The following is a 13,727-nucleotide window of genomic DNA, read 5'->3' as shown; positions in this document are numbered from 1 at the left end:
CAAGCCGAGCCAGAGTGCAGTGCCCCTGGCCCTGGCTGGGAGAGGTCTCGTGCCGCTGCAGATCACGGTCAGTGCCGGTGGAAGATGTCGGTGAGACGTGGGCGCGAACGTGCAGCGAAGCGGGATTCCCCCAGTGTCACAGAGCGTGTAAAGTGCGTCGTGCGGGCTTAGTGCTGCGAGGCAGCGCACTGGGCAAAGGGGCGCCCGTTTAGCTGATGGCACTGGGACCTCCATAGAGCCATCTCTCCATATTACAGCCACGAGCCAGCTGGATCGGGATCCTTGCAGAGACACCCAGGAGTCCCCCGTGGCCCACTGCTCTGCTCCTCCTCTTTTTAGTTTCCCTCTGCAAGACTCCAAGGGTGGCTCATCAGATCTCCGTAGAACTGTCAGGCTGTGGGTGAGAGATCCCAGGACCCGTTCCTTCTGACAGAGCCCTCGGCCATTCCCTCACGGGTTCCAGCTCTGCTGGGGGGCGAGAGGCAGCAGATACAGCCGGAGCTCGATTAGATCATTATAAACTGTGTCCAGGCCCCTGCCTGGTGCCCTGGAACTGCTGAGGATAGGAGTGGGGTGGAGGGAGGTGGACAGTGCATGTGCAGAATGGAAACCCAAGGCCGGTGCCACGGTCCCTGGGCAGGCAAGAATTAGCCTCCTGGGTGGAAATTTTAAATCAAAACATCTCCTATAAATAGCGTGAATCCTCCAGGCTGCTTGGAAGGGCACCACGGAGCAGATGGACAGGCTGAGCACGTCATGCTGCTGCAAGTCTTGCTCTGTAAACAATCGCAGCCAGGAATTTCTCAGCTTTTCCCCCAGCAGGCACAAAGGGTCCTGGCCTGCTCCCGAACTTCTGACTGCTGTTAGATTGCCACTTACACTCCACCCAGCTTTGCCCCCCGGGGGAAGCGGGAGTAGATTTTAGTGATATTTCAAATCAAAAGATGTTTGAGTACGAAGCGGCCACGACAGAAGAGCCCCCGCGGGCCGGAGAATGCCGTCCTGGCTGCTCAGCTGCCCACGGAGCGCTCAGGATCACTGTCCCACCTGCCGGATATCTTCCCCGGGCTCTGCTGCAGAGCGGCTCAGGGACAAGCCCTCTCCCCGCTTTGCATGGTGGCAGAATCCAAAGTCCTGGAGACCAGTCAGAGCAGAGCTCTGCAATGCCAGGCTAGCGTTCGGGAGCGGGATGGCTCAGAGAGGGAATCCAGCCCAACCTTGCATGCAGCACCTTGGCCCATGCCTGGAGAGAAAAGGCAGCAGCCCTGGGTAGCCCAGTGGGATGCTGCCTCCATGTGCCCTAGGCTGTTTCAGTCAGACTGGATGCAGGAAGACAGCTCCCGTTCTCTGCCTACTTCCACCCCTTCGCTTTCAACAGTGGCTCAGTCACGCTCTTGGGTTCTGCTTCTAACTCCCCCCTCCCAGACACAGGAGGGAGCAGTACCAGGCCTGTACTCACTGGGTGCGTAACAGGGTCCCTTTATGGCGGGCAGGGTGAGCTCTGCTCGGGCACTGGCTGGCTGCTTTGAAGGAGTCTCTTTAGCCCCTTTCAGCCGTTGGTTTATTTTTTGCATCATGTTTTCACCGAGTCATTGACAAGTCCCCCTTTGCTTAGCTTTGAAGGCACCCGGTTTCCCAGTGGTTACAGTGGGACCCTGTGCAGCCACGAGGCGTAACCCTACCCTGGAGCAATAGCCAGGGGCCCTGCAGGCGCCTTCTGCTCCAGTTGGCTGCAGCCAGGAGCTCCAGGCCTTGGCAGAGTTTTGCTGTTTTCCTCAGTTTTCAAAATGGCCTAAGCGCCCATCACTGGCACTATACCTCGCAGGCCTGGTCCCCAGCGCCGTCTACTGCTCCGAGCGAAGCGAGAGCCAGCGGTGCTCCAGGAAGGGGCTGTAATAAAATGTAATAAAACTGCTCTTGGGCAGGACAGTCTCTGTCTGAAATAAGCTTGAGCTCAAATGTAACAGCAGCAGCCTGTGCTATGGGGCCCACGCTGGGCAGATGCTGCCCTCCCAGCGCTCCCACGGCCCTCCCAGCCTCTCTCCAGTCGCCCTGTTAACCAGGAAGGTAAGTCACAGCCACGGCACTTTGTGGATACGTCCTTTGAGTGGAGCACATTAGCAGCACACCTGGACTTTGAACCCACAGGGCTGCGACTCACACGGTCAGAGCTGTCTGGTCAAGGGAGCTCCTTCAAGTCTAGCTGGGGGGCTGCCTGACAAGGCTCCATGCCCCCAGGGCCCTGGGCTTGCCCACTCTGGCACTGCTCGGGAGCTAGAGAATTACTCCCCTCCTCACCGGGAGGGGGAAGCCCAACTCCTCAGCCAATCCCCAAGGCAGCCAGGCAAGTTTAGGGACAGATTGTTAATGTGGAGGATGATTAGCCACTGGAACCAACTACCAAGGGGAGTGGTGGAGTCGATCTGCTGAGGGCTTCAGATCCAGCTTGACATGTGTTAGCCAGACACAAGTCACTGGGCGCAATACGGGAGCACTGGGGTGAAATTGCCTGGCCTGTGTCACCCAGGAGGTCAGACTGGATGATCTGATGGTCCCTTCTGGCCTTTAAATCTATGCATCGCCAACTGTCTCTCCTTTGAGGAGGCGGCAGGGGGGTGGTGGTGGGGGTTATTCCCTTGCTTCAGCACAGCTGGAGCTACGCAGGTAAGTGCACAGGGATGGACAGAAGGGTGCCCCTCGCTCCAGGGATGGCAGAGCAAGCCGGGGCCAGGGACAGCATCACTTCAGAATTCACTCGAGAGCTTTGAGGGGGGAGAGATTTAACCTGCCCCTGCAGAGCTGCTGCTCAGCACAGACCACCTCCGTCCGGGGGCAGAGCCCCACCTGGTTAGGAAATCAGTGCGGGACATGGTTCAGCCGTCAGCACTTTGTCCAGCTGATGATCAAATAACTCCATCGTTTCTCTTCTGAGCGACTCCATCTCCATGCTCACTGCCATTTAAATTAACACCAGCTTTGGCCCCACTTTTCATCTCCCAGGAATTAAAACCACCCACAGAATGGAGCTGTCTAACAATACAGATTTTTTTTTAATTTTTATGCGGAATGTTAGGACTTAAAATCATCGATATCGAGGGGCCCTTAAAAGCAGACTTACAAAAATTAAAATAAAATAAAAAGGAGGGTTACAGTTCTCCCATGAATAAATGTACATTTGTGTCTACTCAGCTCTCCAGAACCAGTGTGACAAGAGAAGGAATCTAACATTACAGAAAAGAAAGGGGAGTGTGGGTAGGACAAGTATGCAGGAGACAGTCCCCAAATGATGCACAACAGGAATTGCTCTGACCCACTGACAGTGCAACTAATTACAAATAAAATAAATGGGGGCAGGGTGGAGATAGCACAAGGAGATGCCAGAACTGCGGAGTAAGAACAGGTCTGGGTCTCTTCAATTACTTCAGAGGGGCAGGCTGCCCCCTGTCCTCGCCCCCAGCCTCCCGCACTGCAACGTACACCCCACGCAGCACCTGACCGTTCAATTCCGGAGCAATCAATTCGCCCCTTCTCCCAGGGCCAGGCTAAATCAGACTAGCTTCTGACAAAGCCCAGGCCAACTCAGGTCAAACGCAGCCGACATCTGGATCAAACTGATCGCATGACCCGGGGCCTTGGATTCTAGGTCTAGCAGGGCAGGCAGGCTGGATGGGACTGGGTCCATTAGCCAGGAGGCCTGTGCTTCTTCCAAGAAGGAAGAAGAAATTTGCTGGCCCTGCTAGCGCAGCACCAGCCCCATGACCCGCATCCCCCAGGGCTGCCAGGACACTGCCCTGCAGAGAGGGCAGGCTGGAGCACAGCCACCATTCAGCGTTCCCAACACAGACAGAACCTGCCTTAGATCCCATCACCCAAGACAGTGGCTTAGATTCCTGCAAACAAAGAGGAGAGGCTGGCTGGGCCCGAGGCCTGTAGACAAGACACAATTCATGACCGTTTGGTTTGAAAGCAAAGATGCCAGGCTCTAAAAGATCCCTGGGCCCGTTTCGATGCCGAACCAGCCATGGGCTAGTCATGAAACTGGTCTGAAGGGACGTTTGGGGAAAGGAGGAAAAGCTCCACTTCACTGACGTGAGTCTTAAAGTGGTGCCACCCTGCCTGGCAAGACTGGGACACCCAACCCACGGGTGAGACTCGCCCCATCTCGCAGGGGGAACTGTCAGGCAGGGTTTTAGAATGGCCCGTCTCAGCGGGACTCCAGAAACCAAGACCCAACCCTCATAATCAACAGGGTATGTCAGGCGAGGCTACTACACCCAACCCAGGAACACTCCTGCTAACTATGGAGATCTAGATCAGGTAGTACACGCAATCTGCCACTAGCCCTGAGCCACACATGGCTCGTGCTATGCCCTACAGGCAGATCCCAGAATTAAATAGCAGCTGCAAGAGATTGCCTTGTCTTCAAATCGATTTGTGCCCACCTGGCAGGATTGCTGGGAAGGAAAAGTCCCGGGGAGTTTTGCCAATAGCTGCAGGAGTCATCTTGCAAATCAGAGGGAAGTGTTCTGGGAGAGGATAAGACGCTGGGAAGTACACACATACCATTTAAAATGATCCAATTGAGACAATGCATCTGACAAGTGAAAAGCTGAGTTCCCCCAACCGCTGTGATGAAGGGACACAGGGGAGCGGGCTCGCCTGTGGTTTCATTTAAATGCGTGGACAGTGTGGATTCTCTTGTACAAACACACTCACACACATGCTCGCATCTCCTCACCACCATGTGCTGAGTGTCCACCCACGTCAAAAGAATGCAATATGAACGCAGGAGTCCCTCCTAGCAGAATCAAGATGTGCTGCCAGGATGACCCAAAAGGAAGAGAGACCCAGGGGAATCCACAATCCTAGTCAACATTCCTGGCTCCAGTTAAAAAAACAAAAAAAGAAAACAAAAGGAACACACAGACACACACACAGAGGGCAGCTCATTACGCATCGGAGAGAGAGAAGTTCTCCTCTTCCTGGGGTTTGCAGATCCAGCTCCCATAGCTCATCTCCTCCAGCGCCCTGAAGAAGTGCTGCTTGGCTCCCTGGTAGGCCGAGGCTGCCTCCTTGGCATCTGAGTACAGCGCGGCGCTCTGCAGGTCTTTGCGGTCAGCCTTGGCACAGAGCTGCTGGAACAGGGTGAACATGCTCCTCTTGGACACGCGGGACACCTCCAGCTTTGGTCTGGAAAGGAGAAGAACACGAACAGAATGAGAACCCCAGAGAATGGAGGTGGGCCATGGGGGCAAACAGCAGCTAGGGACGTAGGACGTGGTCCTGCAATTGGATCCACGTGGGCAGAGCCCAGTGCTTGGACAGAGTCTCATGGCAGGATCAGGGCTGTAAACCGAACCTGTGGGCAACAACGAGCAAAGCGATGCAGCAACCAGGATCTCAAGGTGCTACACACACAGCAGCTACGCCTTGAAGCCCGCTGGAGGCCTCACTGGCAGGACTGCTCCATGCGTGGGAGCGATTGGAGCAGTGTGCCCAGCGAGTGAGAACAGCGGGCGGATATTCTGTTCTGATTGACGTGAATCCCCGTTTTAGCTGGGGTTGGGGCTCCGGTCCCCCAAGTCCTCCCACACACCAGGGCACACAGCATGACAGCACAGAACCGCCCCTTCACAAGCTCCCCTAATGCCAGCTTCAAAGCTCTTTGCTCACCCGTCTACTTTGCCTTTTGTGCCATCCAGGACTTCCACCTCGCTTTCGTCGGCAAGACACCAGTTCACGCTCGACTCCTTGGTCTTGCCCGTCTGCCTGGCGGAGTCGTACACGCTAACTCTCCCCACCTAGATGGCCAGAAGGAGACAAGAGGGTTGGCTCAGCAGAGTGGGGCACATGCATGCAGCTGGGAGGGGTGTGTGGTTCTCAGAACTGGTAGACAGGTAATGCAGCTGTGGCCCCCACTAGCGACCGGCCAGCTGGAGTGCCCAGCAATTGCTTTGCATTCTAGCTTGCCCCACCAGCAAAGCATTTATTATGTTTCTTAATCTCAGCTACGCCACGCACACCCAATTCAAAGACCGCCCCGCGACAGCCCCTGGAGAGAGACGGCTCACTGGGGCTCTGGTTAGATCTGGCATGCATGGAATCTGGAGAGTTTCCTGAGTCTTGCCCAGGCACCATCGTATGCACAAAGGGCTCATTAACCACTCACACCTGGCCAGATGTGGCAGTGGGCTGAAAGACAGGGAAGCACAGAACCAGCCACTACGATTTCTCTGTCCTGAACCCAGTCTCTGGTCCGACAAATACCAGAAAGAACTTAAACTTTCCTGCTACAGCTGGAAGGTGGCAGGGTCACTGAGCATTAACCTTCCGGCAGGAAGTCTACCGAGCCCCACTAATACAGAATGCACCAGTGCAGATGGTTGGACCCTTGTGCTGAGAGGAGAGAATGGAAACGTTAAGACCTGCCAAGCCTACAGTACCTCAGGATGTTTAACATGATACGGAGCCTGGAGACCTGCTTCAAATGTGCTCCCATCTCTCGACATGCGGCAGCAGATTGCACGTGTCAGGTGACCCTGGCTGTATAGGTAACCTGGGAAAAGACACATGCAGGCATTAGGAAACAGAGCAGCTGCATTGTTAATGGGCAGGCAGAAATCTAAGAAGATGCACCGCTCAGCTCAGAAAGCCGGAAGCCGATAAGGATCAGGAAAGCAATTTTCCTATCACTAGACACTTCCTTGGTCATTAACGCGTGCAGCAAGGAGGGGGGAGTGTTGACCTGGGAATGTGGCAGGGGAGTTTCACTGGGGATGGGAGACCTGAGAGCCTGTAACCTGAGCCAGGAGGGGGATGCCACATTCCCTGGTCAACACTCCCGCCACGCTGCGTCACAACACGTGAAGGGTTCAGTTTTACAGATTGCAAGATCTGTGGCCATAAAACATTTACAGGCAACTTCGATCTCCCCCTTGTCCGCACACATCCAAACCAAGAGCCTAAAATCCACAAGGTCCCATGTGTTTCCTAATGGTGCAGCTCTGCTGGAATCAACATTTTAGCCTTCGGTTCCCATGCCCCCTGGTGAATTTCTTTTCCATTACTGTAGTAAGGAGGTTACTGGCACTTAGCATACGCAGCCCAGGTGAGAGCACAGTGCGCTCAGCGCTGGAAGGGGCTCAGAGTTTCATACCGAGCGTGACGGAGCTGAGGTACACTGGCTGCATAAAATGTGACAGCAATGCCCCTTGCAGGCCCAGCACATTCCAGCGCAGGATTTTGTCACTGCAGGACATGGTGCGCAGCCTCTCCCCATGCTGGATCCCATCCCACGTAGGCACAATGTCACTCGACTCCACGGGAATGGTGCCTTCCCCTGTGGGAGAGGAAAGGAAAGGGAAATTGCAAAGAGCCAGCCAGCCCACTCTGCTACAAAACCCCCTTCCACAGAGGGTACACGCCAGGCCAGCACGCTCCACGAGCTCCCTGAAGTGAGCACGCACACCTCCGAGATGGCATGGCCCCAATGCAGATCGAGGACAACATGCTCCTGCACCCAGTGCCCTGCGTCCAGGTCCCGCTGCGCAAGCTCTCGCGTGAAGCCAAGGGAGAGAGGCAAGTTTTCACACGGCTGAAGCCCAATTAGCTTGCGCTTGAGAAGGAGGTCAGTGCCACATAAGCATCGGTGCTGGATTCAGACAAAAGCTGGAAGGTGGAGCGTGACTTTCCACCTACACAACCGCTTACCCGTCCCCTTCACCCATTCTCTAACCCTCTCTGCCTTTGCTCACTTGAGCCTAAGGCAATAACAAGCACAGAGGGGAGAAAGGCCTGCAGGACATCACCTCTCCAGTGCCTAACCTTGCAGGTGCTCAGACTCACAGGAATACACGCTAGCCCCCTCCCCATGCCAGCTCCACTCTCCCACCTCCTGCAGCTGTCGGACACAGGGGAGTGGAGGGTCCTTTCCTAGAGAGGTAGCTGTGAAACTCCTAGCCTTTGGCCCCAGGGCTCTGATTCTCCAATCACGTTACCATGTGGAAGAGCTTAATGGAGCTAAGCCCCCATCTGGCCAGGAGTTACTGGCAGGGAGCACTTCCTGCTGCTGATCCTCAGGGTGACTGGAAGATACAGACGCCAGCATTCTCGGCACTGCAGCATGCTCGGAGCAAGGGCTCTTGAGGTTTTGCAAGACTCACCATTCTCCACCTTGGTGCGCAGTTTACCCTGCTTGGGATTCTCAAAGAGAGGCTGATGCTGGCTTTCCCCCACTGTGCTTGCCTGGTCACTGCAGGATTTATCGAAGAGGGCCCCATCTCCACAAGGCGCCGTGCTAGAAACACACCAACAGCCCCTGCTGAGTTAGCGTAAACCCAAAGGACACGGAAATAACGCGGGCTATGCCGGACTCCTACGCTGGCACGGAACAACAGTTACTGCACCAGGAGAGTTTGTTATCAAGGTTTGCTCAAGTCACTCCCACTCCAGGCTTGCCTAAACATGCAGATTTATCTTTACTTCCCTAGCTCCCGGGGGCATGGGAGGAGAAATACATTAAAGATTTAAAGCCCTTTAAACGCTATAGAGGAGTGAGGTATCATCAGTATCATCCAGCACTCTCAGAAAGGCATTGCAACTCCTGCTATCCAGCCCCCAAACCTATTGGTACATGGGGATTGGGAAGGTCAGGGGAGAGCCTGGGGCTCATGCCCATTAGAGGACACAGATCAGCTGGGGTAGAGTAATGGGGCAGCCTCAGTAAAGGTTAGCAACACTGCGTGCCGCACAGACCTGACGTAGAGGTGAAAGGTCACGTCATCTTTTATTTTGAGCCTGTTTTCTCCTGCTGACTCAAATATGCTCTGTTCTGTGGAGGAGGGATCGGCGGGATTGTACTTCATCAGCTCACTGTAGAGAAACCTGGAAACAAACACAATGGGTCAGAAGACGGCCTTGTTCCACCCCAACGCCCACACGTGACCAGGACAGGCAGTGCCCCAACTGCAGTCTCTGATGAAGGTGGAAAAGAGCTTCCGTGAAACACATGATGTGGTTCGCTGTGTCTGTCGGTTTGGGAGCATGAGGGCGGGACACCCAGGAGAGGTGTGTCACCGAGTCCCTGGGCGATGCTCTGGAACTGCTCCCCATGAAGCCAGTCAGGACTCTGGGGCAGTCGCCTTTCTGTGAGCAGCCTGTCTTCAGGACACACAGCTCACACCTTCCTGGGTCTGACCTCGGAGCCTTCAGCATCCTCTGCCCCTCCGTGCGCTTCCCACAGCGAGTCCGCTCAGGCGGGGCTCCTGGGGAAGCCAGAGGGTCCTGCACCCCAACTTCGCAATCAGACGTGACTCTCAGCCAGCCAGTAAAACAGAAGGTTTATTAGACGACAGGAACATGGTCTAAAACAGAGCTTGCAGGTGCAGAGAACGGGACCCCTCAGCTGGGTCCATTTTGGGAGGCAGTGAGCCAGACAACCACGTCTGCACTTCACTCCATGTCCCAGCCAGCCCCAAACTGAAAAACCCCCTCCTCCTCTGGGCTTTGTTCCTTTCCCGGGCCAGGTGGTCACCTGATTCCTTTGTTCTCCAACCCTTCAGCTCTCACCTTGCAGGGGGGGAAGGGCCCAGGCCATCAGTTGCCAGGAAACAGGGTGTTGGCCATTCTCTGTGTCCAGACTCCTGCACACACCTGCCCTCTAGGGCTCTGCAATGATCATACACCCTTACTCCACCCCCTAGATACTTAAGAACTGCCTAGGGGAAACTGAGGCACCCCCACACTATTCAGAGGAAACATTAAGAACAGTCCCACTTCGTCACAAGGTGACTCTGCGGAGAGTACTCTGGAGCCTGGGAGTGGATACCTGCATTGGCAGCCCCCGCCCAGAAGCCAAGGGCCGAAGAGGTAACAGATCAAAATCCCCCCAGGTCAGTGGAGAGGGATACTTGTAGGAGAATGTGGGGCGCTTACCCGGTTGCGGCTTGCGTGTACTCATCCTGCGGGGAAGGCAACGCCAAGCTGCCAACCTAGCAGCTTTCATCAGCGCGAAGCTCACTGAAGCCGACACCGTCCCAGCGAGGGCTGAGCGCTGGCTGTGTCATTAGCACAGCCACAGGAATGGGCTGCAATCCCCGGTTCTTTTATTGCTACTTTTGTCCAAGCGCAGGGGAAACCTTGAGGTTTCTTACACTCTGCCAAGCACTAATGAAAACTGCAGCTCCAGCACAGTCTGCGTCGAGACCTCCCAACTTTGTACGGTAAAAGGCAAAGTTCAGCTTGAACCACGTCCCCCGCTCCCACTTTGAATGGCGTGTGCCGTACCAGAGCGGGCAGAACAGCCAGCCCACCACAGCCCCAGGGATTAATGGGAAGGACAAGGCCGCAGATCACAAGCCCACGGTTGCGCTAACTCACTGATCTGCTGGGGACCTGCTCCCCTCGTCCCCGGGGTGGAGGAACACACCAAGTGTAGTGACAAGCACAGACAGAGGTGCAGGCTATCAGTGAGGGGCTGGCATTGTTCTGAATGGCTGGATGGGGTACGGATAGGGACCGGAATTAGCCCAGATTCTCTCTCTCGCTGTTTAAAAGGTGCAATGCTAAATGCATGAGGGAGGAGAGAGCAATCGGGGTTGTGGGACTTAGCCTGGAAAGCCTTGCCCAGCAGCCTGGGCTGGGTTTGTTACCCCCTATGGCAAGATCGCACCGATAAGGTTTGATGGAGCAATTAGAACTGGAAGAGCCTAAGTGTGGGGGTTGGATCTGAAGAGACACTCTGACTCAGAAGACAGTGCTCCATCTATAGAGCCCTGAGCGGATCTGTGGATATAAATCTGTATCCGCGGAACTGCAGGGCTCTCCTGGGAACCTCAGTGGCAAAAGGAGCAGAATGTGGGACCACTGTTGCCAGGAGTCAGCGCCCCACGCCGGCAGCTCCTCTGGCATGGCTGTACCGGATATAAATATATAAATTTGTATCTGCGCAAGGCTCTATCCATCTTGGGCGGAGCAGCGCTGTGCTTGGATTGAGAGGGTGCATGGTACCGTGGGGCGTGCAGCTTCTGCATTGCTCTCCTTTGTACTGCACGAGTGTGGCTGCAATCTGAACCCTCCTAGGGATGGTAAGTACCACCTGGGGGTCCTGACAAATTGCCAACATGGCAGTAATGTGGGCAACAGTCATGCATGACCCTTCCTTGTAAGACACAGCGTCGCTGTGCTTCACAGCCAGATAGATAAACAGCGAGTGTTGGAAACCACAGCTCCTATGCACCACAGCACTCTCTGCAGACACTGACACTGGTTGTGCTCCTGGAGAGGGGTTTGCCAGCTAGGCAGAGGTCCCAGGACAATACGGGCAGCTAGGTGTTCCCTTTCATGCCTTTCTCCCAAGACTCCCTCCAAACAGAGAACAAAGATTCCCCCATCCCTCACCTCACGAAGCCTCGTCGGGAAATGATTTCTGCATGGCAGTCATTCACAGTCTCTCCCTTCAGGCTCAGCTCCTCCCCCTTCACGCAGCGATTACCTAGAGGGCGAGGGAGGGAAGAGTCTCACAATGCCAACGCATGGGCTCCTCTGAAAAGGCAGTGTTTTATCTCACCAAATCTTACTGCTCTGGGCTCCTGAGCAGCATGGCCCCAGTTACCGGGGATCATTATCCTGGCCAAGTCAGTTAGAAATGAACAGGACAGAATTCCACTCCACACAGAAATCGCTTGCCTCTTTTTATGAGCAGCACAAATCTAGATCTACCCAGCTTGATGCCAGGGTCCCTTCAAACCTGGAGGCCTCATTTGCCCATCCTCTGAGAAGCAAAGCAGTGCCAACCACCTAAGGAGAGGGGGATATTTGAATCTAAAGCTGAGGTAAGCCGTAGGACCTTGTGCTGTTTGACACCAGCAGCGAAAATCCAGGCTCTGATGCACAGGCTAGCGTGTAGCAGTGCAAGCAAAGATTATGAGCGATATAACTGAAGGCACGTTCGCTTTGTTTTCTCCTTTTGTAACTAGATTACTGGTGACAACGTGTGAACCCTGGGAACGTTCTTTAACCCCGTGGGATGTTGAGTGGGGACTGTATCACACTCTCCCTGAAGGAGCCCACAGGATTGGCCAGTGCCTACTTCTAGTAAGAAATGTATCTAGCTAGGGAGTCTGAGTTCAATGCATGCTGGAAGTAGTGGCTCATACCTGTGCCAATGCTGACCACAACTCCCAGGCCCTCTTCTCCTCGCCTCATGATGATTGCAGCCAGGATCTTCCGTCCGAGCAGGCTGTGCTGGATGCGAGCAGTGAGGGCGTTGAAGCGCTGGTGGCTTAACATAGCTATCTGATCATGCAGGGTACTGCCGCTCACAGGGAGCTGGAAGGGGGACACAACACCAGCATTGCTAAGAGATTCACAGGCGGGTCATTCCTTTACGTAAACAAAGGATCAAGAAGGAAGCCGATAGGAAACACAGCTGTTCAGTGGGAGGGTAGAATCCAGAGCACACAAATGCCAAGGGAAAGAGCAGGCGAGTATACAGAGGTGAGTTTAAGAGCAGGCGAGTATATAGAGGTGAGTTTGCCATGGGCTGGAACAGCACAAAAGGCCAATGCAATTTTGGGCTACAAACGCAAAGAGTACCACGGCGTGGAGGGGACACCTCCTTAGAGAACTCTGCTGTACACATGCTCCAAATCTCACGCTCAGCTCTGAGCCCAACATCAGTGGATAGTCTTGCTTCCTGACAGCAAGATGGACTGGGGTGAGGAACAGTCTCCCCAGGGAAGGAATGGAAACCCCATCACTGAGAACGTTTAAAACTGAACAGCAAGGAACAATTCTGCCCCAGCTCCCCAGGGCTTAGCTCGTAGGACTTTGTCTGTCACAAGCACCTAAGGAATTCTTTCTCTGGGTGCTTGTGGGGAGAGTTTATGGTGCGCACCTGGCTGCCTTCTCTGGCACTGCTCTGGATCCCCTTTTACTAGGCAAGATCTCATCTGCCAGGATCAGCTCTGCAGCAGGGAACACACATCTTAGGAGACTGCAGAGCTCAAAGCAGGACTCAGAACGGCACAGAACTGGGACAGCAATTCTGCCAGAATTAGAGCTTTGTTCACAACTGATGTGCTGTTTCGGAGCTGCTGTGCAATATCTGAAGGTGCCACAAGGCGGTGTAAGAATGACTGAACTTGGAAAGCGGAATCACACTGTGTGCTTACTCTTACCCACGGGACCATGCTTCAGCTGCTCATGGATCAGAGTTTGGGGTTAGCTCAGTCCAGTACCAGATGCTGGCAGGAGGCAGGCTCAGAGTATGTGCGTGTCCTACCAGGAGCAGCTCTAGCACAGGCCAGGAAAGGATGAGAAAGCCAGCCACAAGGATAACAGACCCAGCTTGGCTCTACTGTTACAAGTCACTGATCAGCACAGCGCTCCCACCAGACTGAACAGCAGGATGACAAATGACACCCTAGCTCTGAGGAGAGAGAAATTACCTCTGTGATGCTCAGTCCTTCGGTGCGCTCAGCCTTCTCCGTTTCCCCAATCAGGACTCTGAGCGCTGCGTCGGCCGCTTCCTGCTTGCCTTGCTTTTTGTTGTGTGCAGTCACAGCTGGGAACCAACGACCTCCAACCTTGGCTTGGTAGACAAACCTACAGAGGTAGCAGCAGCATGTCACTGGGAGAGCAATGTTTAAAAACCAAGTGGTTTTTATTTGTACCTGCCAACTGTAAGGAGGCAGAATGAAGCTCTGACAGTAGCTAGCTCTGTTACC

General features: G+C 54.5%; 1 protein-coding gene across 5 annotated transcripts in view; it reads right to left on the bottom strand.

The window, feature by feature from the left end:
* Positions 1-3,031: 3,031 nt before the first annotated feature.
* Positions 3,032-13,727, bottom strand: part of ADAR (adenosine deaminase RNA specific) — a 29,940-nt gene continuing 19,244 nt past the window's right edge. For all 5 annotated transcript variants that reach the window (XM_073322873.1, XM_073322876.1, XM_073322878.1 and 2 more), the window contains 9 exons: positions 13,449-13,605; positions 12,156-12,327; positions 11,398-11,491; positions 8,755-8,883; positions 8,163-8,296; positions 7,157-7,339; positions 6,444-6,556; positions 5,674-5,801; positions 3,032-5,190 (listed from right to left, as the gene is read on the bottom strand). In XM_073322873.1, the coding sequence (XP_073178974.1) occupies positions 4,950-5,190; positions 5,674-5,801; positions 6,444-6,556; positions 7,157-7,339; positions 8,163-8,296; positions 8,755-8,883; positions 11,398-11,491; positions 12,156-12,327; positions 13,449-13,605 (1,351 nt within the window). In that variant the 3' untranslated portion in view covers positions 3,032-4,949. The remainder of the gene's footprint in view (positions 5,191-5,673; positions 5,802-6,443; positions 6,557-7,156; positions 7,340-8,162; positions 8,297-8,754; positions 8,884-11,397; positions 11,492-12,155; positions 12,328-13,448; positions 13,606-13,727) is intronic.

This window comes from Lepidochelys kempii, chromosome 24, assembly GCF_965140265.1.
Source record: "Lepidochelys kempii isolate rLepKem1 chromosome 24, rLepKem1.hap2, whole genome shotgun sequence".
Classification (NCBI taxonomy): domain Eukaryota; kingdom Metazoa; phylum Chordata; order Testudines; family Cheloniidae; genus Lepidochelys; species Lepidochelys kempii.
The sequence above is the reverse complement of the archived record's forward strand: the minus strand, read 5'-3'. Positions and strand labels throughout refer to the sequence as shown.